The sequence below is a fragment of the Hemitrygon akajei genome, chromosome 6 (assembly GCF_048418815.1).
Source record: "Hemitrygon akajei chromosome 6, sHemAka1.3, whole genome shotgun sequence".
Lineage (NCBI taxonomy): Eukaryota > Metazoa > Chordata > Chondrichthyes > Myliobatiformes > Dasyatidae > Hemitrygon > Hemitrygon akajei.
In genome coordinates, this window is record NC_133129.1 from 81,211,000 (window position 1) to 81,236,998 (window position 25,999).

A 25,999-nucleotide genomic window follows, 5' to 3' on the forward strand; every position below is an offset into this window, starting at 1 on the left:
TAAAACATTCTGATGGATCTAGTTAAAGAAAGATGTTAGAACACATTGTCCTGGCTGTTGATGACATTTCTGAACTGATAACAGTATTCAGTTGTTAAAATACGGAAAGTCTGGAACTAACAACAGGTTTGTAAGGCTAAATCAGTCAGTTTACCCCACTGGGCTACACATGGAGCCTGTTCTTATTGGGCTTCCCCCAACATAATGAAAATCAAAAACTGCAGATGCAGACAAGCTGAAATAAAACAGAAGATACTAGAAGGCTAGACAGCATCTGTGGAAAGAAAAACATTGTTAACATTTCAGGTTAAAGACTCTATTAGTTCTGAAAGCACACATCAAAGTGATCACCATAATTACAAACTGCAAGCATAAATATTCAGAAGAATGTTTGCACTATTGTAGGATTGAAGAAGAAACAAATGGGCTGCAAAACTTAAATTGAAGAGCTTGGTATAACAGATGTATTCTTAAAAAAAATGTTTCTGTGTTTGCACTTCCATAATCAAGCAGCATACAGTACAACAAAGTTCATTACATCCACGCAAATACATGAAAACAATGCAGTTTTATAAATGGGAAACATTGGAATAAACTACCATGTGATTAAAAAGAGTTGTAATGGTGTCTTTTCCGGATGAGGCCATGAGAATAAAAGGAGAAATCCAGTTTTTTTTTCCCACTGCTGTAAATGGTATACACAATACAGGAGTGAATTGTAATTGTAACTGACTCACTCCTGGTCGGCTTGTTTGCCCATAATCACATCTGAGTGTTTTGTGCCTTATGCTTGCCTGACCTCTGCCAAGTCTGAGTGTTCATGAATCAGTTCACTTTGAATACTACGGAGCCCGTGAAGATACAAAGGGTGAGTAGGAGAGGAAAGAATCTACTGAGGTGAAATCAATGAATGATGAAATCCCTTCAGCCCTACTATTCAATATAAACTTCATTTTCAGAAATATTTCTACTTCTTACATTACTGGTCTCAAAATGATGCATGACCATAGTAGTTCTAAATCCACAAGAAAAGAGAGTGAACTGCGACAAACTCTCATGCTTATATATAAAATACTGTATAACAATATCATAAAGTACAAGTCCGATAAGTTTTAGGAAGCAGGAATAATAATTGACCAAAGACTGATAAAAAGGGGAGAAGACATTTCAAAGTTCAAAGTACCTTTAATATCAAAGTATGTACGCAGTATACAATCCTGAGATAAATATCTTAAAAAAAGTTTCCACAACTACATAAAATGAAAGAAATTGGCAAAAATAAATGCAAGTTGAGAAAAATAAACCCAGAAAATATAAAGAGGATTAAATATTTCAGGCACGGAACGAACCCTGTACATCTTCTGCCATAGAAAACAATAGTTTGGAATGGCCATGGCAGATTGAAAAGTGACAGATCTAACATCATATATTAAGAAACAAGGGAAAATGGAATGGGAGATCAGTTAATCTGGTATTGTTGTTGATAAAATGCAGCAATCCAGTGTAAAGGAGGCACTGGATAACATAATTGGAGTCGAACATGTCGTTTGCCCATCCATGCCTAAGCCAACCATCAAAGCCCATAATAATCCCATTTACCAGCACTAGGTTGCTAACCTTCTGTTCCTTGATGCAAGTGCCGGTCCAGATACTTCATAAATAGCAAATATACCTGTCTTCATCATCCTTGAGGCAGCACACCACCAGCCTCTAGGTGAAACAGTTCTTCCTCAGATCCTCTTTCTAAACTTCTTCCTCATTATTCTAAACATACACCCTCTACTTAGAGAGTACAAACTCTGTCTATCCCTCTTATAATTTAATATCACCCTCTCTTTAGCCTTATCTACTACCCAGAAACAACACCACCAACCTGGAAACAGCACCAACAAAAGAGAGTCCTGGAGACATCTGTATACTTTCCTTGTGTATTTGTCCTCTCCAGATGCACACCTCACACTTTTCCAGATTAAATTCCATCTTTCGTTTTTCCACCCAAATTTCCAATGATCATAAGGATCACTTCTGGGACAAGTGAGAACTATACAAAGTGGACAGGTTGCAACTAAACTGATGAGGACCAATATTATTGCAGCAAAGTTTGCTCACACTACATTGAAACATTTAACTAATTTGATAGGGGTGTGGAAAACATAGTAGCAATTCACCAGGCGGGGAGAAAAATACAGAGGTTAAGTCAAGCAAGTCTACTGCGCAAAGCAAGCAGGTTCAAGAGCATGGGAAGGCTGGCAGGCTCAATGCATTGGCTTTAATGCAAGGAATCTCACTGATAAATCTGGTGACTTTTGGGCATGGATCAATAAGAGAAGAGGTGAACACATTGGTAGCATTATATTGTAGACCTCCAACAGTCAGCAAGAACAGAGGAACAGATAATGTAAACAAATTACAAACAGGCATCAGAGTAATTGTGTCATAGCCGTAGATTTCCTAATATTAACTGAGATTGCTCGACCAAAGAGCGAAACTGGAGTGGAATTTGTAAAGAATATTCAAGGAAGTTTTAGTGAGACAATATGTAGATAGTCCGACTAGAGAGGGGGCAGTACTCAACCTTAAATTAGAAATAATACTGGGCAGGATGGTGGAATTGTCAGTGAGGAAATACTTTGGAAACAGTGAGCATACAGTAATTCTGTAGTTTCAAGTAGTTGTGCAAAGGCACAAGGTTATTCAACAGGCTAAGGTCTAAAATTCAGATGAGAATGATTGAAATAGCCAGAAGACCAGGTGGAAGTAAGTTAGGAGCCTTTTATCAACAGATGACAAGTGAGATTTTTTTAAAAGAGAGTTTAGGGCTGACATACTGTAGTAAGGCTGAAATGGAGAAATATCAAGATTAAGGAACCTTGAATGACAAAATGTATTAAACATTTGATTGGATAATAAATGGGAGCATGTGGCAGGCATAGACTACTGGAATTGAGGGACTCTCTTGAAAATTTTATAGTGTATAGGAAAGAACTTTAAACAACTAGGAGGGCAAAAAGGAACCAATGAATTTTTGAATGAGCCTTTAACAGTTGCTGTAATGTTCAGGTATGCCCCGCCCCATCTCCACATCTCTCCATGTTCGGAATACCTCTGCAACTTCCCCAGGTGACCGTGTGGGTTTCTTCTGGATGCTCTGGTTTCCTCCCACAGTAGGGGTTAGTAGGTTAAATTGTCACAAAGGTTTAATTCAACAGCATGGACTGGCTGGGCCAGAAGGGCCTGTTATTATGTTGTATCTCTAAATAAATAAAAGGTAGCTGGACAAGATACTTAAAGGAAGAAATAGTTCAGGGCTGTGGGTATATTACAGACAAATGGGATCAGCTGGATATTTCCTGCACGTAGCTAAATCAGACTTGATGGGCTGAATGGCATTCCTCCATGTCTTCCACAATTTTTAATAAAATATTAAAAACTGTTTCCTCTTATTTCCCCGATGTAGTACTACGCACAGTCACTCTTAAGATAACTTTATACAAATCCATATAATTAAAGCAGTTGTATTGTCAAGTTAAAAAAAACATTCTCTATTCCTAATCATTTGCATTTTGACCCAGTTTTATGAATCTACTTCTTCATGTACAAATAAGATATAAATGTAGCTATGTTCAGAATAATCCCTAGTTTACATATTAACAAAACAGAATGTCCCCAAACAGCAAGATCTAAGCCATCCAGTTCATTAACAGCCACCCAAGCTTATTATTCTGTTTACTGCTTAATAGATATTCTCTGCCACAATTCAGCTTTGTATGCACACAGATTCAATTTGCCCAAATCCCAAGTGCTAAGTAATCCTGATGGAGATTAAGTGAATTTATCTCAGACTTCTCCTGAAAAGCATCATAGTGAAGTAATTTCTTGATGTTTATCAACTCATATTGGTGATAAGAACAGCAGAAATATAGACACACTCAGACTAATACTTTGTCCTTTCTAGTTTCCTCTCAGCAAACTTTTCCTTACTTCTGACCACAGTTGCATGAAGAAACCTTTAATGACTGCTAATACCACTGGATAAAAAGAACACATTAAAACTGAACCTGTGGCAATCAAGCTACGAGAATTGAAAGCTTTTAGCATAGCTAAGAAATCCCAGTCATGATCAATATTTGAGAGGATTAAACACTCCTGAGTATTCGGTCTATCCATTACACATTTAATGCATTAAATAGATTACTTGCATTCATTTTTCTAAGATAAACTAAAACAATTGTTCTAACTTCATATTCTACAAAAACATTGCCTTGTGATTTATTTTCAATTGACAAGTACAGCATATTAATGGAAGCAAGATTTTGAGATCACTGGAAGAATGTTTTTAAAATAAAAATAAATATGAAGGCCATTCATTGTGCTGCTAAAGTGAACTTCTCTATGGTCACTGATATTTCTCTTTCTCAGTTAATTCAGAGGAACAATCAATGTGATTAAAAGCCTTTGGGGATAGGTACTTTATTCTAATGACAACAAACTATCAACATCTGTTGTTATGAAACATTACAAAATGAAATAATAGCTTGATTCCTCAGCCATTACATGTTTATTGTGAGCTAACAAAAACATTCCTTTAATTCAAATTACAAATTGTGTAATTTTGGCTATATATCTTTAGTATTTTATGATCCACCTGAGTAATTCTGTGGAGAATGTTTAAATACTGGAGTTAAGTTAGAGGAATTTCAGTTATTAAAATAAACAGTAACAATTATTGTGGTAGTTCCAAAGTAACTGCAAATTACCTTCCACATACACTCTATTACAATGGTAACAATACTGTTGGGATAAAACTATAAAAGCATCTCTTAAATGAACAACCATGGGCTGCTTACTTTTACTTAGGTTCAAGAGTCCAAATACGGATCATCAGAAGTCTCAAACTTAGTTATAATTTTACTGTATCAATACCTGTAGGGATTAGTTGCAGGCAAATCAGCAAATACTACTTTTGTATTACAGTAGAACCACAGTTCCTAGCTCTGAAACAGGCACAAAGCTGGCAAGCACCGGCGTGGCATCTACTTCATGTTAAAAATTAAAAAGGACCCCTACCATCCAGGCCATGCTTTCTTCTTGCTGCTGTATGGGGAAGGACCCACACCACCAGGTTCAGGAACATTTATTACACCATCATCAGGCTCTTGAACCAGAGGGAATAACTTCACTTGCCCCATCACTGCAATGTTCCCACAACCTATGGACTCACTTATAAGAACTCTAAATCTCTTGTTCTCGATATTTATTGCTTATTTATTATTATCATTTCTTTTTTTCTGTCTTTCTTTTTGTATTAGCAGTTTGTTGTTTTTATTTGCACACTGGTTGTTATCTGTCCTGTTGGGTGTAGTCTTTCATTCATTTCATTGTGTTTCTTGTATTTATTGTGATTGCCTGCAAGACCGCTCAGGGATATAACTGGTATCGTATGTGACCAAAAAAAAATCAGAGAACATAATAAAGCTCACCTTAACAAATGATACAAATTCTTCCACTCTTCTATTGGCAGCAGTCCATTTCTTCTGAACAGCTTCTAAAGCCTGTTCACTCTGCATTGCCAGTCCATGCATCTGCTGTGATGCTGTAGTCTCCAGTGTTGCCATTGCAGATTCTGCCTCAGTCACTTTGGTCTTCAGATCATGTAGTTTTTCATTCTGAATGTTATTAAAACAATTAAATAAAAAGTAGACAAGTGAAACAATGAAAATTACCTAAGATGATATTCTTCAAGAATGCAATTAACAGATATTTCACTTTACAAGGAAGTAATATTCCACTGTGCAAGCGTTTCTGGAAACAAAAACATTAGGAAAATGTACATAGAGGAGCTTCATTTTGCTTTTTATGCACTTTAAGTTTTAATTAAATGAAAAAAGGGCTCTTGAATGATCATTTACGTGAATATAATCTTGTTAATAAAAACAAAAGAGAGCAAAGGATTTCACTGTAATTGCACAAGTGGGTGTTGAGCATTTGTGTCAATATTTTGATAATCTGGATATGAAACAGGTAAACTTCTGAGGAAATTTTCTAACAGCTGCATTGAAGAGTGTGAATATTTATTATGGATGGTAATGTGATGGCTTGATCATATTTTGCTTGGGAGCAACAGACTCCAAAACGTTCCTGATAAGTAGCTACAAGACACCCCAGAAAGGATAAACGCTAGATCTTCCAGTTTTGGTAGGAGATAGAACCGAGAAGCATTGGTCTAACTATGGCAGAAAAGGAAACATGTCACTGTTAAAGAAATGTCTGAAAATGAATGGACTGCATTAGAAACACAAGCAAAAGGATAAAATAAACTTTCTTGAAATGAAAACTAGCAATGATTGAATTGATGGTAGGAACAATTCACATGTATCAAATTTCAATGGGGATGATGTTTTTGATGCATTACAAAAGATGTGCTTATGATCCTATGGACATCTAATATAGATACTGCATATAGATTAACTTCCGTGGCTACAAAACTACTGATTTCACCTTAGAGGCACAGCAAGTGGATGCAATAATGTAACAGATAAGGAATTCTTGAAATTTATATTATTTTAAAGGATAAAAGGAGGCCAACACGTGCACTATATCTGAGCTGGCTATTTGAAACAGCTATGAATTTAGTGTCACAAAATCAACAACCCTGCAAAGGTCTCCAATTCAAGTATGCATCTAGCTCTTTTAATAATTCATTTCATGTACTTGAGATGCCTTGCTTAGGAAATAAGGAGGTTGTAGCACTATGAATGAGGAAGCAGAATGAGTGATGAGTGCCATATTGATGATAGGTTTTATACTTTCCAATGATTTCCTAAGCACTGATCATGCACAATGTGATGATGCAGTACTCAAGTAAAAGACATATTTGGCTGAAAAGTTATCCCTTGTTGATAGTGTTAAATATACTGCAACTTTTTTTTACTTGTATATTGTAATCCATGCAAAAGAATATACTTTGGAGGCAAAACACACGCTGCTGACTCACTGTGTCATGCTTTGGTGTAACCAGCTGGAGGTGAAATACAGTACTAGTCAATTGAAGGGTTGAATTCTATCACTGACTTCACTTAAAGATCAGGAAACCCAAAGGCCAGCATGAGGAGTTAGAGGACAAATGAGGGCTTTACGCACAGGGTTGAGTGAGTGTAAATAGTCAGGGCAGTAAATGAAGAGTGAGGGCTGGACACTGTGTTTGAGTCAAGTTGATGCCAAGCTGCCATGTCTATCAATGTTGTGGCTCAGACTCATTTGGATTTTTTTAGGTTCCTAATTTGATTTTGAGGGTAGTGTGTGGAGTTAGGGCTCAGTTTCGGGTTTAGGGGCAGGGATAGAGCAGATGGTTTTCAGACTGTTGAAATGCGCTGTTGTCGGTCAGTGATCCAGGGGTCAGGTCGAGTTGAGTTGACAGATGCTGAGGAGACCAGCGATTCCACAGTTTGCTAAATCCTGAGTCAGGGATGTATACAGACAAAAGGAAAGAGAGCTGGTGAACCCCAGGCCACTGACTTCGTAGTCTGGAAGTCAAGCCCTGAAGCTGAAGGCCAATGATCCCGGAGGTCTGGTTGGTCAAGGCCTGAAAGTTAAACCCGTGATTGGTGAGTCCTAGGGTCTAGGCCTGAAGATAAAACTTGTAATCAGCAAGTCCTTGGTTGCTGTCCAGAGATCTGCGAAATCCAAAGAGCAAAGCTGAAGGTCAAAGTTCAGAGCGTGGTGAGTCCAGAGGTGGAAAGCCTGAAAGGTCAACGACCGAAGTTGGTGAATCCAGAGGTATAGAGCAAGTCTAGGCCAGAGACTGGAGGTTGAAGGTTCAACGCTGTTTTTTTGAGAGTCGAGGTCTAAGCACTGGAGGGCCAGAGGTGGACTGTCCTGGGTTTGGAAGCCTGAGTGTGTGAGGGGTTGGGAGAGTGGGAAAGGGGCTTACTTTCCTGTTGCTGCTTTGTTTTGTTCTGTTATTGTTGTTGTCGCATGTATTGTGTGCTGTGTTATGTTGTGTTGTTCTTATGTTGAACATTGTGGGAATGCATGTTGGCATTGGAATGTGGAATGACACTTGTGTGCTGCTGCCAACACATCCTTGGGTGTGGTGGCTGTTAAGGCTGTTAACACAAACTGCACATTTCATTGTATGTTTCAATGTACATCTGATAAATAAATCTGAATCTGGAATTTGTGACCTGTTCTCAAAGTTACCAACTTCTTTAGTCTTCTTTTTATGGGAACCAACATGGATATGTACACTAAGATGACAGGGATAACAGAAATCAAAGAACTGGCACTTATGAATAATGAAATGGCAATTGGAAGATGGGTTAGGAGCCCTGATAAAACCCCTTTGCATGATCTGGTGATCATACTTTTAGTAACTATGCGGAGAGTATAAAATATTAGGTGGCTGTATGTTGGTAGTGGTTACCAACACGGATTTGAAGTTGTTCAACAATTTCAAGTTCTAGCATTCCTTGCACATTACTTTTGTCATTTCAGATAATTATTTTGGATTTGCATTTCCTCTATATTTTCTACATCTCAAAACTACTAAGTGTTCTAACTACTTCTAACTACTAAGTGTTCTAAAGGTAAATGACTTGAAGCATTTACCCTACTTCTTTCTGTACAGATGCTGGCTAATCTAATATATGCTTCCAGCTTACTGTTTTCATTTGTGACTTTGTTTACATAACTTTTCAGTTAGCTTTTGCCTCAGCTTAAAGTTCATTATTTAATATGCATCTAATGTATATAAACTTAAATTATTTTAAGTAGATCTGATTCTATTAATCACATATTTTCAAACAATATTTTACATCAAATTTTGAATATTATTATTTCAAACTCTAAAATCAAGTGTTCAAACCACATCTTTCAAGAAAATACCCTTTTCGCCCACATCTTACAGTCACAACTTTGATATAATGTTCTGATCAAGCCTTACCTTTCTATCCAATTCTTTGGTGGTTTTACGGTACATCTCCTCATATGCTGACCTTTCTTTTGTTGCAACATTAAGTCTTTGCTTCAGGGACTCTGCAAATACTTTCCTGGTAGAACTTTCTTCAGTTAATTTTTTCACCTTTATAAAAGCAAATATAACTGCTCTGACATGTTTTGAAATATTTGACCACCGGGTTTATCTACATTTCTCAGCATCACCGTGCAAAAATTTCACTAGACATTCAAATATGAAGTCTACAATAAAAGGAGAAAGTGGCAAAGCAAAGGCTGAAAGGTGAGGCAAAGAGAGTTCAAAGGAAATCAGGGAAAAATTATCCTTATGAACAACATGGCAGTCCCGGGCAAGAGAAAATATCCTCTGAATTTTATCATTAGCAGGGAGTTTATAATTGCCATTGATTCAAAGTGCTTTCATTGTCAACCGTAGCAAAAATTATCATATTGGTATGTAAAATCTTTTTCACTATCACCATAACTTCATAGTGGGACTAAAAGTAGTACATAGTCTGAAGACCTGCACAGATTTTTTAACTTCAAAGTGATGAACATGCGCATGTGGAAAATCCCATGCAGTTCACTGCAGGTATCCTCAAATAGCTCCAAACTGATGGTTACACATGCTTTCTCATCATAGTGTCTTGGTTTCTCTTTGCACTATGTGGCTTGAATTTAGTTAATGTAGGCACAGACTGGAGTAACAGTCAGCCAGAAAGTATGTGTCTGATATCAATGAAACGTTAGACTTGCGTGGGGCAGGGTTAAAAGACAGTACAGAGCTAAACAGAATTCTGATACCACTTTAGATAGAAATCCAGGATGCAGACAGATCATGGCAAGATAGAATATCTATCATGTGAACATACAGCACTGTACCTAAATAGGGTAAGAGAAATATAGTCTTTCAGGCGAGCTTAAAGAGAGATCTATGGCTTGTGAGACAACATGCATTAGTAATGCAATATATTAATATTGAACTTGAGATTTTTATAGGCTTCCCTGATCCAAATACAGATGTCCAAATTCATCAGGGATAACATTGCTATCTTGTTTCCTGGCTGAAATGTTTGAATAACTATTGAAATTCTCTTACAATGTTACTACTTCTACCACCACCTAGTTATGATGCGGAATCTACACATTCTCAACTTCAGCAGGCTGCTCTTCTCAGTGAAAAAAATATTTGCTTCATAAAATGTCAATTATACATTATATGCTATGATAGGTGATCAGTTAAAAAGTACCATAGAACCAATTCTAGCTTCTTTTTTTTTTTACACACTTCTTTTGTCTAATTTTAAAACATTTCTGCAGTTGGGAGTTACCATACTTAAACCAACTACTGGGAGATGACGAGAGTCTGAAGAAACCACTTCCAATTTTCCTTCAGCTCTGAATAGAAGCCATTACTCCATACTTGCTCACAGAGATGAAAGAAAGATCACCAAGTCAGAGGAAACACAGAACTAAACCTCATCAACTATTGTGGTCATTGTCGACAAAGATTTTCAAAACTCACAACGATTTTTGAATTAGAAAACTGTATTTTTCATGGAAGAATTTAAATGAACATGAGCCAAGAATAATTACCTTTATTTCCATTTCCTCTAATAAGTCTTTATCTATTTTAGCTTTTTCCTCATTTGATTTCAGTTTTGATTTCAGATCTTCCACAAGTTGTCGCTTCATATTGATATCTCGTTCCAAATGAGAAACCCTAAAGAAAAATAACCAATAACACTAGCTTATTCACAAATATTGCTCATACAGCAATTAACAATTGTTAAATGAAAAAATTTCAGTGAGAAAAATATCAACAAATATGTCATAAAATATATGGAAAAGATACAAATAATAATCTCTGAAGGTGGTATTTTCCACTTTATATTACTTAGGGAAAACAAGATCAACAACAAAAGTCACACGGAGCAGTTAATTCTTAAAAATACTTATTGCCAAAGCAAAGGACAGGTGGTAACCCAAAGATGCAACTTTCAAGTCTTCTCCAAGAATGTTAGAAGGCCTAAAGGATAAGGAGTCAGTTGATTCAGATTGAGCTAAAGAGAAGTTTTGTTTTCTACTCATAGCATTTGGAATCTTTAGAATTTTTCTTTCTGGGAAGCATTGTTCACTATATACAAGGCTGCGGTAAATGGTTTATTAGAAAGCAAGGACATGGAGTGATATGGAATCAGGCAGGAAAATGAAGCTGAGGCAGATCCATGGCCTTAATGAATGTTGGAGCAGTTGCAAGGGTCTTTATTTGTGATACACAGTGCAAAGCATTTAAAAAAAACAACAGAGGAAGCAAGTTTCAAAGGAGTTATTTTCTGAAGACCTGCCTAAAATTGAAATGACTGTTACAAAAGTGATTATAACTGCATTCATGTAATGAAATACAAGATCTAATTTCAAACAAATTATATGACTGAGGCAGAAAATATGCAGAGGAATAGAGATTTTTAAAGCAGTGGTTAAACTGACTTGCACTGAGTTACAACTTCCTTGTGTACATATTCAAGACTACTTCAGATTTACATTACACAAAAGAGCTAAGGATAAGTGTTTAATGTCACTGTTCTGCCATGTCACTGTTGTCAAAGACCATCGTTCGGGCCACTGCAGATGGCCAGAAGAAAACTGGGGGCAACAATAATGAGAAGGCAAAAATATCATATAACCTGTTATCAGAAGATAGCAAAAGAGATTATATTCCTAAATTTTTCTTTCATTCTGACAATGAATGCTAACGATATAGAATTTACATTCTGCTTTCAGAATGGTGCAAATATCTTCAAAGTGCACTTACAGACTCCCCACCAGTCCCAGTTTTCTGTGGCAGCAATGGATACGGCCAGAAAATAAACTACAAAAAGTTGTAAACTCTGTCAGCTCCATCATAGGCCTCCCCAGCATTCAGGACATTTTCAAAAGGTAGCATCCATTGTTACGGATCCCATTACCCAGGACATGCCCTCTTCTCATTGCTACAATCAGGAAGGAAGGCACACACTCAACGATTCAGGAACAGCTTCTTCCCCTCTGCCATCAGATTTCTGAATGAACATTGTAACCCTCAGGCTCGGCCAGCACTTGTTCGTCCAGGGGAAGACCATTTCTGGCCCCGCCAAACTGAGAAATCTCGTTTGTGTGGATGCTGCGTGATGTGTTGCCCGGTTACAAATCCGCACCGCAAAATATCAGACAGTACACCATATGCAATTAAATGATTGAATTTTATGAATCTTAATCTGAATATAGGGTTTGTAAAGAAAATAAAAAGAAAAAAAGGCCTATTTTAAGAGAAAAGTCAAAAGTGCATGTTGGAGCTCACAAATATGGCCATTCATCAACCATCGACCTCCTCCAAGCATCGCTGACCTTTGGAGCCTCGATCCCAGTCCACTCCATCTGGTCTCCCAGCTCTCTCTCCACACACATCTTCCTCGCCGACTATAAGACCATGAAAATCTCTCTTCCAGACTCACAAGAACCAATAAAATTTCTCTCATTGGATAGGACCTCCCCCCCCCCACATTCCAAGCCCTGTTATCTCCAGTCATAACCCAAACATTGCTGGTATAGAGAAACCATTACATTAGCAATGAAACATTACAGAGAGGCCATTACATTAGCAGTGAAACCTTACAGTGTGTTACAATCTCCCTCCCACCAAATTCAGTCATGCCCTCATGACATTGAGATAATTTGCCAACCCTTCCTGCAAAACAAAGTCCAACCCAGGTGTAAAAGGCAGTGACATAGCTCCCCAGAATGGTAGGGGTCACACTCTGTTACCCTGGTGCTACGTAAGTCAGCCTATCCAGTGGTCTCCTAATTCTCTGAAAGCTCCTCACCCCCTCATCTAACTCTTCAGGTTCAAAAACTACTGGGGGTACTTCTGGTCCACCAGGCGAGTCCTCCCCTGATCTATCACTCGAGCCTACCTGCAACTCGGAGCCCTCTGTCCCGTGTCCAAACCCCGCTTCCTCCCCTGCAGAGTCCTGCTGCAACCCAGGCTGCCCACAGATAGCACCCCCCCCCCCACTTCACCTGTCTAAATGGGAGAAGGGCCGGGAGTCTCTTCCTCAATCAATGGGGAGTTAGCGAAAGGCAGCATATACCACAAATCCAGGTCCTCATCTTCCAAATCAGTATCCCTCTCAGGGGTGGGGGCCGGCCTAACCTCGCCTGTTGGGGGCCCGGTAGTTGCCCCACGTTTCCAGAGTCCTCTTACTAAGTGTAGGCTCCAAGTTGGGCTCTGGGTCTACCTGCACCACTTGTCCCAGGGGCAACAGGTGGTTCCGATAGAGAATCTTGACAGGCCCCATCCCCTCCTCTGGTCTCACCCGGAAAACTGGCAGGTTTGGCAACTGACTCTCCATCACATAGGGCATAGCCACCCAGCGGTCAGCCAACTTGTGCTTTCCAGGTAGTCCCAAATTCCTTATGAGGACTGTCTCCCGGCAGGAGTTGTGAGAACCTCACCTTTTGATCATACCTCCTCTTATTCCCTTGATTCTGCTTGGCAGCCGTGACCCTAGCTAATTCATAAGCCTTTTTCAACTCTCTTCTCATGGTCAGACACATAATTCAGATAAGTCTTCGGTGGTAAGTCACGCTCGTCTGTCCCAAAACAAAGGTCAATGGGCAACCTTGCCTCACGTCCAAACATCGGATAATATGGAGAGTACCCAGTAGCGTCATTTCGGGTACAGTTGTAACTGTGAACCAAGATGCCCAATATGTTGACTCCACCTGCTCTTCTTGCTGATCTCCAGGGTCCCGAGCATGACTAGCAAGATCCAATTAAACCTTTCTGGCTGGGGATCACCCTATGGGTGATAGGGCGTGGTCTCCGACTTCTCGACTCCAAGCATGCCCAGTAACTCATGAATGAGTCTCCTCTTGAAATCCCGTCCCTGATCACTAAGTATTTGCCTGGGAAGGCCATAATAAATGAAATACTTCTCCCATAACACTTTTGACACCATAGACGCCCTCTGGTCCTTGGTAGGAAAAGCCCAAGCATATCTGGTATAGTGGTCCGTGATGACTAAGACATTCGCTGTGTTGCTGGCATTGGGTTCTGTGGACAGGAAACCAATACACACCAGGTCCAGGGGCCCCGCACTCTGCAAGTGGGACAAGGGAGTTGCCCGCGTAGGACGTGTCTTCCTCTTCGACCTTCAACTTCATTCAGGGCCAGTAAAACTCGTCTGTGAGCAATCCATAGGTCCTTTTCACCCCTAAATGTCCAGAATCATCATGAAGTGACTTCAACGCAATCCTCCGATAGTTCTCTGGCAGAACCAGCTGGCAACGCCAACGTTGGTCCAGGGGTGACATGACCTGGTATAAGATCTGGTTCTTCAGTTCCAACCAAGGCCATTCTCGCAGTAATGGAGGCACCGACGCATGTTTCGTCTTCTCCGCCTGAGCCACGTCTCCCTTTTTGACCACCGCCCAAACGGTACCAATGCCCGGATCATCTCGTTGAGCAGCTGCCACTTCCGCAGAACTCAACTCCAGCAGCTGATTTGTCTTCAGAGCAGTCAGGTTACAATAAACTTAGGGGATGGCATCATCAGAAGGCCCCAGTTGATCCACCACTCGATCCTGCCTCTCCTTTTCCTCGGCCTTCACGGTGATGGCAAACGGACACAGGGCCTTTACCCCCGGGGCAGAACGCTCTCCCATTCCTTGTCCCTGTCCAGTCCTTCATGCCTCCTTCTGGACAAAGCATCCGTATTGATGTTCCGGCTTACCGGCTGGTACTTCAGACTGAAATCACAGGCAGACAACGCCACCAACCACCAATGGCCTGTGGCATCCAGTTTCACCGAGGTCAGAATATAAGTTAGAGGGTTGTTGTCCATCCTCACCTCAAACATGGCCCCGTAGAGGTAGTCACTCAGCTTATCTACCACCGCCCATTTTAACACCAGAAATTCCAACTTGTGCGTGGGATAGTTTTTCTCGGAGAGCGACAGATTCCGGCTGACAAATGCAATGGGTCTCAGCCCGGTGCCCTGATCCTGATACAGGACGCCTCCCCAAGCTCTCCTGGCTGGGATCTGTGTGGAGTACATACGGCAATCTGGGGTCTGCAAAAGCCGGCACCGGCACTTCATGTTCTTCCATTGTGAATCCAAATTCTGTGAGGTCATCCAGATACACCAATAACTCAAGCAAGTTCACATCCCCCACCTTCTTCTACATGTCTCGCTGGAAGGTTGCAGGAGCTCCCGATATGCCCTGGGGCATCCTTTCGAACTGGAAGAATCCCAGTGGACATATAAATGTCGTCTTCTCTTTGTCAGCCTCACTCATGGGGATCTGGTAATATCCCCTTCTCAAATCCAGTACACTGAACCACTTTGCACCACTCAGACAGGCCAGTGCATCTTTGACCCTCAGGATCGTATACTGGTCAGGGATGCTGCGCCTTTTCAGAGCCCAATAGTCCACACACACCTGTACCTTCCCATTCTTCTTCTGGGCCACTACTATTGGGGATGCATAGGGGCTTCAGGACTCAGTGATGATCCCAGCTTCCTTCAACTTACACAAATGCTGCCGCACATCTTCCTCGTCTGCATGGGCCAGTCGCCGCGACCTCTCTCTAAACAGGGTGCCCTCGGTCACCTGGATAGTGTGACGTGTGCTCTTGGGACAACCCACATCAAATTTGTCAGAGGAAAAGACCCCTTCCAGCTTCAACATCTTCTCTACCAACCTCCTCCTCTAACCTGCAGGTACTGGGGAGTCGCCGAAGTTGAATGACTCAGCGGTCAACATTCCCCCTTTTTTCCGATAGTTTCTCCCCGACGTGTCTCATAGGGGCACGAGACATTACTGTCATCGGGAACAAATGTACCAGGGGCACCCCCCGCTTGAAGGTGACCTCCCTCTTTGTAGTGTTCCTGACAATCACTGCTGTCCTACTTGCCTGTACAACTGAGGGCTTCTGCAATTTGGGCCTCACCAGTACTGACTCCCCCTTGTGGTCTTCCAGAACGTTCACTAAGAGAGATTCGCCCTCAGGCACTCAGGGAAATTTGGGGGGCCCCCATCACTCCTGCTGCTTCCTCGGGCTGTACCACCATTGGCTTCGACTGGGTGAACCACACAGTCCCTCCTCTAAATTCGGTATCTGGTCTGATGCAGCCATGCACTTCCTTAAAAGCAGCTCAAAACACCAGGTGCACAGACAATGTTCCCAGAAAGCTCTCGCCAGCCTTTTCCTGCAGGCCCCCATGAGCCTCCTCACAAGAGGGATGTTGGTCCCCACCAGAATTGAAATGCTACTCTTCTCAACAGGGTCCAGACAAACCAGCACCAATGTATCAAGGACCTCAGACACTCCCACATCGGCCTCCGAGAACTCCAACTTCACTGACAAATAACCGTCATATGGATAATCACTAGCACTAAGCCCCCAGATCTCCAGTGCACTGAATAATGTCAATGGTAAATCGAACAGTATAACAATATGACCTGCGACCTGGTGTCAAGTATGGGTTTAACATAAATACCCTCTCTTCGTAGCGACACACTGGAGCATGGACCCACTAAACCTTCAAGAATAGGGTCTTTCGCTTTCAGGGATTTCTTGGTACACTGCTAGGAATGTGCACCCCCAGAGACACGACACCATTCCTTCACTGGGTCTCCTCCAGGTTTTCCCAACGACTCTCCCTGCTGGGGTACCCGGGGGCTCACTCTCCTTCTGGCATGACACCTGCTGCCAGCAGCCCTCCGTATTGTTCGTCCCCTGGGGGATCTGCCCCCCCCATCAGCTCCATCATATGGGGGGGGGTCACACCCACTGATAATAGCTGACATATCTTCGTTCTTAACTCTGCCACAATCTCCTCTAACACTCCCCAAGGTAGGCCTCCTGTGGTCACTTCACCTCAGGGGACTACTTCCGAGGACTGTACCCTGCTGAAGGAGTCCTCCCACGCCTCCGCCGCATTCTCCTCTCCCTGTACCTCTCTGATCAGCTCAACAAAAGATGGAGGGGGCGTGTCTTACGAGACTGTCGGAGACCCCATGCAATTCGGTCCTGGGACTGGGCGCCCCTGGCTATCTGGTCCATTCTTAACTGATCCACCTCAGCCACCTGAATGACCCCTCTGCGCTGCGAGCAATTTAGCTGCCTCTCTAGCCGAAAAATAAAAGCAGAAAGCTTCTCCCCCTTTTCCTGACGCATGTTCTGAAACCCCACCATGAACTCCATTAGGCTGCCTGTCGGGCCAAAAGCATTGTCTAGTGCTTGCATGTAATTGACAGCTATCGCTACCAGATATTTCAACCTGACAGCTCTCACAATGTCAGCGGCCTGCCCATTCAAACTTTCAACCAAACTCTGTCTCCTCTTCCCCTTTAGGGGTGGGGGTTATTCCAGAGAATAGGTGGAGCCTGCCATAACAGGGACTTTGAATCTGATTTTTCCATTTATTTGCTAGAGAAATAAGGGCAGATACTAACTCAGAATTCTCACTCCTTACCGGGGACGTGGACTAATTAGACATTCCAAATCCAACTACTCTTTCCCCTCACTCCTCAGAAATGAGAGAATCCCTTTTTTTTGTAATCTCTGCCCCCAGCTACCTACCTCAGTGCTGGTCTGCATTAAAACGAGAGCTGCGCCAGCCGTTTTATCAAACCTCCGCCCACAATCGCAACTTTAACAGTACTTAACAGGCGAATTAACAATTCATTCGCAATACAAATATCTACCCCACTGGTTCATTACTCAGGGGAATCAATCCTGGACGAGCCCCCACAATTTTAACCCCTCAGGCTCAGGGAACACAAGTTCTCTGCCCGCCAAACCGAGAAATCTCGTTCGTTCGGATGCCACGTGATGTGCTGCTCGGTTACAAATCTGCGCCGCAAAATATCAGACAGTACACCATATGTGATTATATGATTGAACTTTGTAAATCTTAATCTGAATATAGGGTTAGTAAAGAAAATAAAAAAGGGCCCATTTTAAGAGAAAAGTCAAAAACGCACTTTGGAGCTCACAAATACGGCCTTTCATCAACTATCGACCTCCTCCAAGCGTTGCTGACCTTCACACCCTCACTCCCTGTCCACTCCACCCGGTGGTCTCCTAGCTCTTTCTCCACGTGTGTTTTCCTTCTTCTCTTGCCGTCCAAAAGACCGTGAAAATCTCTCTTCCAGACTCACAAGAACCAATAACATTTTTCATTGGAGGACCCCCACATTACAAGCCCTTTATCTCCAGTCAAAACCTAAACATTGCTGTTACAGAGAAACCATTACATTAGCAGTGAAACCTCACAACACGTTACATAGACCACCCACCAGACCCAGTTTTCTCTGGCAGCAAAGTAAACTGCAGAAAGTTGTAAACTCTGTCAGTTCCATCATGCGCCTCCTCAGCATTCAGGACATCTTCAGGGAGCAATGACTCGAAAGGCAGCATCCATTGTTAAGGATCCCATCACCCAGGACATGCTACCATTGTGACCATCAGGACGGAAGGCACACACTCAACGATTCAGGAACAGCTTCTGCCATCGGGTTTATGAATGAACATGGAACTCATGAGCACTACTTTTTACCTCTTTTTGCACTACTTATTTAACTTTTTAAATATATATATACTTCTTACAATATATTGTTTTTATGTTGCATTGCAATGTACTGTTGCAGCATAACAAATTTCATGACATATGCCAGCGATATTAAACCTGATTTTGATTCTGCATTTCACATCAGCTCATCGCTTTGCTGTCTACGGAAACAAAAAGGACTAAGTGAATACTTTCTTCATAAGCAAAGTTAACTGATATTGCCTATTTGCAGCCGCTTAGGATAGCATGCTTTGTCGGTACCCGGGGACAACGTGACGCAGCATCCATGCTGGCGTCGGTGCTGTTCTCCATTGTTTACTCGGTGGAAGACAAGAGGGATTGCATGCATCTGCAGGTTGTTCTGGGCTTGCACTTGCTGACAACATTTACAAACTCAGAGACTTGGGCTATATTATATTTATTTTGAGTGACTGAATGTTTACTGTTACCTTATATGTGCTATATGTTTCTTGAGCTGTGTGTGACTGTTGGTACTGTGTATTGCACCTTGGCCCTGGAGGAATGCTGTTTCGTTTGGCTGTATTCATGGGTACTCATGTATAGCTGAATGACAGCTATATTTAAACTTGAGAAAGCACCCTTAAATGAATCAAAAATTAAAACTGAAACATTGAAGCCATAGAAATCATATAACCACAGTTAAAGCAAATGAAGAGAAATATTAAAGGAACTAATCAAATTTGATAAACCCCTGGACAAACCACATTTTGAAAGAGTACAGGGAAGACAAATCAAAGGCACTATTACATCAGTTTAATGATTTATTAGAAAATGCTGTAGCAACAGGAGGCTTGCACAGATTACATTATAAGACCACAAGATATAGGAGCAGATTTAGGCTATTTGAACTATCAAGTCTGCTTCACCATTCGATCGTGGCTGATTAATTTCTTTTCTCAAACCACTCTCCTGCCCCCTCCCCATAATCTCTGATGCCCTTACCAATCAAGAACCTACCAGCTTTACTTTAAATATACCCAATCATTTGGCCTCCATAATAGTTACTAATGGGATTGAATTGCACAGGTTCACTAAAGTCTGGCTAAAGAAATTACTAATATCTGTTCTAAAAAGGCAACCCTCTATTCTGAAACTGTGTTCTCTAGTCCTAGACTTTTCAATATTGAAAACTTCCTCTTCACATCCACTCTGTCCAGGCTTTCAATATTCAATGGGTTTCAACGAGATCCCACCTCACTTTTGTAAACTCCAGCAGGTACAGGCCTAGTGCCATCAAGTGTTCCTAGGAAGTGAAATGCAACATAACTAGGAATCATAGACTGGTCACCTAAACAACAGGAGCTAACAAGTACTGGAATCTTCACCCAGGGAAACATTTTAATTACTTGGAAAACAAAAACATAATACTGTGCAATCAGCAAGAGGAAATTTCAAACGTCAAATAATAGTGAAAGTATATGGGTGTACTGTAGTACATGTAATTTATGAGATAGTCAGAGATCTTCACAATAACATCACAGTATGAATAAAAAATGCAACTCGGCCATTTAGCCTATTGAACCCTGACCGAGTCCATGTGAAAACAATCCTGAAGACCTTCAAATCCTTAATTATAAGATATTTATTAATCACTTGTTTTTCTCCACCACTACTCCCATTGATATACAGGTCATCCTAATTATTTTCTACCCAATAAAGTTTTTTGCTATTATTTATTACTTTTTTATCAATCACACTAATTTGAAGTTCCTTAGTTATAACATTTCTTCCAACAAGAGCATCCTCCCTCTATTTTCTACATAATTATTATAAAGCACAACTAGATCCCCACACAACATCCTCTATACCATGGAAATTAATCCCAGCCTCTGCACTCCATTCATGTGTCTGAAGTCCCACATTTCTGACGTCATTTTTTGGCAACATTTTCTTTACTCTCTCTCGAGCCTTTATATTTTCCCTTAAATGTGGTGGTCAGAACTAGACACAATACTGAATTAGGATTCAATTAGGACAGGTTGAGAAAGATCCTGAATGACTGATACATAATGATTTTATGCATTATATCCAAGTCTGCTGGATGCTGGAGGCCAAAAACAACATGTCATGGACTTGCAGGACAGTATGAGCAGGGGGTGACGGAGGGAGAGAGGAACATGGCTTGTTTACTGCTGTTGTTTTGTTGCTTGTTGTGTTTCGTGTTGTTCTGCTGAGTCAGCAGCAGAATGTGTGGTGACACATACGGGTTGTTCCCAGAACACCCTCAGGTGTGTTGGTTGTTAATGCAAATGCTCCATTTCACTGCATGTTTTGATGTACAGATGATAACTAAATTTGAATCTTTGTATCACCGTCTGGTATGTAGGCACCAATGCATAGGATGGTAAAAAGATACAGCTCTATCAGCTCCATCATGGGGAAGAGTCTCTAAACCATCAAATACATCTTCATGGTGATTTTATGCACCCGTCATTCAAGATGCTCCTCAACCTGCTCTCCTACCTTCAAGAAATAAGCACATATATCCTAGATCTGTGTTCTTCTACCCCTTTTAGAATCATGCCTTCTAAATATCTTCTCTTCTCACTCTTCTAACCAAAATGTACTATTTCATATTTTCCAGCATCATATTTTGTTTGCTACATGCCCAACCATTCCAGAAGCCTGCCAGTAGCACTCATTTTCATAGATCACTGCATCTCTTAAGTTTTGCATCTTTTGCATTATTTGGAGACTGTGCCCTTTACATGCTAGCCCAAGTCATTAATATATATTGAAAAAAGTAGTGGTCCCCATACTGACCCAAAGGAAACACCACCGTACATTTCCCTTCAGTCCATCAAAACATCTCTTAACCTTTACTATTACTTAGCAGCATCCATGTTGCTCTCTATTTTATAGGCTTATGGCACATTATCTATTGTCTTTTAGAAGTCTACTTATGCTACATCATTTGTGACTGAAAAAGCAAATGCAAATTCTGTCTCTGTTTATTGCTTCTAGAACTTCACCACCACTGAAGTTAAGTTATAATGGACTGGCCATTTCTTTGATCGATAGTGTAACATTTACCATTTTCCAGTCTTCAAGCATTATGCAGAATCAATAGATATTTTGATATTATGGCTGGAACCACTACAATTTTCTCCTTTACTTCCCTCCGCAATCCAAGATACATCCCATTTGGACCAAGTGACTTAAATATTTCAAATGCAGGTAGCCATTCTAGCACCATAGTTTATATCAATGTTTTCCCACCCAGTAACGTTGATTACATTTTCCTTTATTGAGACTTAGCAGCATTTTCTTTCCTTACCCGAAAACCAATGTACTCATTTAGTGCCTCAGCTATACCCTCTGTTTCCATGAGTAGATTTCATTTCTAGTCTCAAATTAACCTCTCTTCTTTATTACTCATTTACAGAGTTATGCCTCTATTGCTTTCTCTTTTACTTCTCTCTCAACATTTGGTAATCTATCTGATTCTCAACAGTGTCACCTCATAACTGTCACACACTCTTTCCTTCTGTTCTGTCATCTTTTTGGTCACCTAGGAAGCTCTGGCTTTGTCTTCTTTCCCTTCGCTTTCATCAGATGTTGAAATATGTCTCGGTTAAAAGTCTCCTATTGTTGAATTACAAGTCTGCCAGCTGAGGGCTTGATTACAATTTTTAAATAAGCATATGACATCAAAATAGATGGTGCTGAAAATAGATTCACCTGACGGAGAATCTCACCTGGTCCCTCAACACCAGCTCCATAGCAAAGAAAGCCCAGCAGCGTCTCTACTTTCTGCGAAGGCTGAGGAAAGTCCATCTCCCACCCCCCCATCCTCATCACATTCTACAGGGGTTGTATTGAGAGCATCCTGAGCAGCTGCATCACTGCCTGGTTCGGAAATTGCACCATCTCGGATCGCAAGAACCTGCAGTGGATAGTGAGGTCAGCTGAGAAGATCATCAGGGTCTCTCTTCCCGCCATCACGAACATTTACACTACACGCTGCATCTGCAAAGGAAACAGCATTATGAAGGACCCCATGCACCCCTCATACAATCTCTTCTCCCTCCTGCTGTCTGGGAAAAGGCTCCGAAGCATTCGGGCTCTCACGACCAGACTATGTAACAGTTTCTTTCCCCAAGCTATCAGACTCCTCAATACCCGAAGCCTGGACTGACACCTTGCCCTACTGTCCTGTTTAATTATTTATTATTATTGTCCTGCACTGTTTTTGTGCACTTTATGTTGTCCTGTGTAGGTCGGTAGTCTAGTGTAGCTTTCTTTGTGTTTTTTTTTATGTAGTTCAGTCTAGTTTTTGTACTGTGTCATGTAACACCATGGTCTTGAAAAACGTTGTCTCATTTTTACTATGTACTGGATCAGCAGTTGTGGTTGAAATGACAATAAAAGTGACTTGACTTGATAGTGAAAATAGCTACTACTGAGGTTACAGGTAGATTTTAGTAGAATTGCCATATAATTGGAAAATGAATTGCATTCCAGGTACGTGAGGTATGAAGAAATTAAGTCCGATCTAGAAAATAGAGGGAATGAGAGATTGATTGAGTGGTGTCACCACAACAACATTGCACTCAGCATCAGTAAGACCAAGAAGTTGATTGTGAACTTCAGGAAGGGGAAATAATGAAAACACATGGCAGTTCTCATCAAGGGGTCAGCAGTGGTAAGGATGAGCTGCTTCAAGGTACTGGTTATCAACATTTCTAAAGTTCTACCCTGGGACCAACATATTGATGCAATTATGAACAAGGCATGCCAGCGAGTATATTTCATTAGAAATTTGAGGGAATTTGGTATGTTATCAAAAACTCTAGCAAAGTTCAACAGGTGTACAGTAGAGAGCATTCTGACAGGATGGACTGGACTAGCATGGATGAATGTTGGTGGCCACACCCCCACCGGTCGGCAAGTTGTCAGCAGGATCTGGAGTCAGAGTTCCATGTGGGCAGGGAGAATGATGTCTAATGAGATCACTGGGTACATGATTCGGTGAGTCTGGAGTTTGAAGCCTCAGGTTCAAAGATTGGCATGTCCTGGGGCCAATACCGAAGCAATCGAGGTCCAAGGGTCAATCAAAAGTACAGCAGTCAAGACCTGATGGTTGGAGTCCCAAGTCTGCAAATCTTTGTTAATCTGTTAGTGGAGCAAAAGTCCAATACCTGCAAGCCTAAGTACAGCTCTGCTGAAGGCCGAAGATGGCCTGTTGTGGGGTCGCAAGACAGTGGGTGCATGGATAGGAGGGAGGGAGGAATGTGGCTTGCTTACCTGTTGCTTGTTGTGTTCTGTGTTATTCTGCTGAGCATGACGGGCATGCTGAGTTGGCACCAGAATGTGTGGTGACACTTTTGCTTTGCTCCCAGCACACCCTCGGTGTGCTGGTTGTTAACGCAAACTACACTATACGTTTCAACATACAATACTCGTGATAAATAAATTTGAGTCTTGCGTCACCGCCTGACATGAAGGCACCAATGCGCAGTAGTGAAAAAAGATGCAGAGTGTTGTAAACTCAGCCATCTTCATCATGGGCTAGAGCATCCATACCATCATAGACATCTTCAAAAGGCAATGCCGGAAGAAGACGGCATCCAAGATTAAGGATCTCACGACCCAGGACATGCCCTCTTTTCATTTCAAGACCAGAAGACAGAGGAGCAGAATTAGGCTCTTCAGCCCATCAAGTCCCCTCTACCATTTCATCACACCTCATTTATTATTTATCTTAACTCCATTTTCCTCCCTGCAACCTTAGAATCCTTACTAATCATGAACTTACCAACCTCACTTTAAATACACCCAATGACTTGGCCTCTACGGCTGATTGTGCCAAAGAATTCCTCAGCTTCACCATCCTCTGAGTGAAGAAGTCCCTTCTCATCACATTTCTAATGGGAATCCCTCTATTCTGAGGCTATGCCCTCTGGCAGTAGATTCCCCCATGAGAGCATTTTAAGATGACGCTGGCAATCATTGGTGACTTTCTGTGGCTGCAGAAAATTGTTCCAAATTTCCTCTTAAATTTAATTCTTTTGAATTACTTTCACTGCAATCTGCAGCATATAAATTTCCTCTTACCAAAGGACTTCTAAATCATATCAATGATTTTTAGATCTTACGATCAATGAAGGAACCTGAACCTGTCAGGCACAGTGCCTTTAAGGTTCATCGCCGTGGCCAAAAGTGTGGCAGGAGAGGGGAAATCCAAACCAGGCTGAAACATAGAGGGCTGAGACCTTGTTTACAAGGCATCTTGTTGGTGATTGTGCAGACACTGGAAAATAAAACTGACTACCTTAGGGCAAGACTGCAGTATCAGAGGCAGATGAGAAATATCTCAATTGTTTGCTGTATTGACTCTTGGTTATCTGTGAAAACACCAGATGCAGCAGTCAGACCAGAAGGATTTACGATTTTCAGAATGGACCGAACTGCAGACTCAGGTAAGCAAAAGTCAATTTTCGTTGGTGCTCCAACGTGGCGGTTATGTCGAACATGTGTTCCCCTGACTTGGAACACCTAACAATCAAATGCAGATCATTCAATTTGCCTCAGGAGTTCTCAGTTGTGATCCTGATTGCAGCTTATATACCACCAGTGGTTGACTATAAGCAAGTACTCATGACACTGCACAAAACCATCTGAAGACAAGAAACAGACCATTCCGACGCATTCAAATTATAGTCCCAGGCCTGTTTGAAGAAAACCCTGCCCAATTATAACTAGCATATAACCTGCAGGACCAGTGGTCTCAACATACTAAACCACCACTACACTAAGATAAGGAATGCCTACATTCCTTGTCCAGGTGGCATTTCGGTAAGTCAGATCACTTGGCTGTCTTCCTCCTACCTGCATATAGGCAGAGCCTAAAAAGCAAGGTTCCAGAGATTAGGACAACAGAAGGTAGCTGCGGTAGGCAATGAAATGATTACAGGATTGCTCTGAGTCAGTGGACTGGGCAGTGTTCAAGCATTCATCTAGAGACCTGAATGAATACACCAATTGCTGACTTTATTAAAACAGCTGTAGATGAATGTGTCCCCACTAAATGATTCAAAGTCTTCCCCAATCAGAAGCCCTGGATGAAGCATGAGATCTGAAATTTGCTGAGGGCTAGATCAGAGGCATTCAAGTTTGGAGACCAAGAATGCTGCAATTATATTGGTGCCCAAGAAGCGCGTGGTAACCTGCCACAATGACCATCATCCAGCTGCACTTACATTCAGTGATGGAAGAGCTTTGAGAGGCTGGTGAAGAAATGTATCAGCTCCTGTCTGAGAGGCAAATTGGATCTGCTTCAATTTGCTTACCGGAGCAACAGGTCTACAGCAGTTGCCTTCTCATTGACTCTTCACTCAACACTGGAACATCTGAATAGTGAAGATGCATACATTAGGATGCTTTTATCAATTACAGCTCAGCTT

At 41.4% G+C, this 25,999-nt stretch overlaps 1 protein-coding gene across 6 annotated transcripts in view; it reads right to left on the minus strand.

Annotated features, from left to right (window-relative positions):
• The window catches only part of cntln (centlein, centrosomal protein), a 540,355-nt gene that overhangs the window by 91,812 nt on the left and 422,544 nt on the right, over window positions 1-25,999 (minus strand). For all 6 annotated transcript variants that reach the window (XM_073048674.1, XM_073048672.1, XM_073048671.1 and 3 more), the window contains 3 exons: window positions 10,549-10,675; window positions 8,942-9,079; window positions 5,481-5,666 (listed from right to left, as the gene is read on the minus strand). In XM_073048674.1, the coding sequence (XP_072904775.1) occupies window positions 5,481-5,666; window positions 8,942-9,079; window positions 10,549-10,675 (451 nt within the window). The remainder of the gene's footprint in view (window positions 1-5,480; window positions 5,667-8,941; window positions 9,080-10,548; window positions 10,676-25,999) is intronic.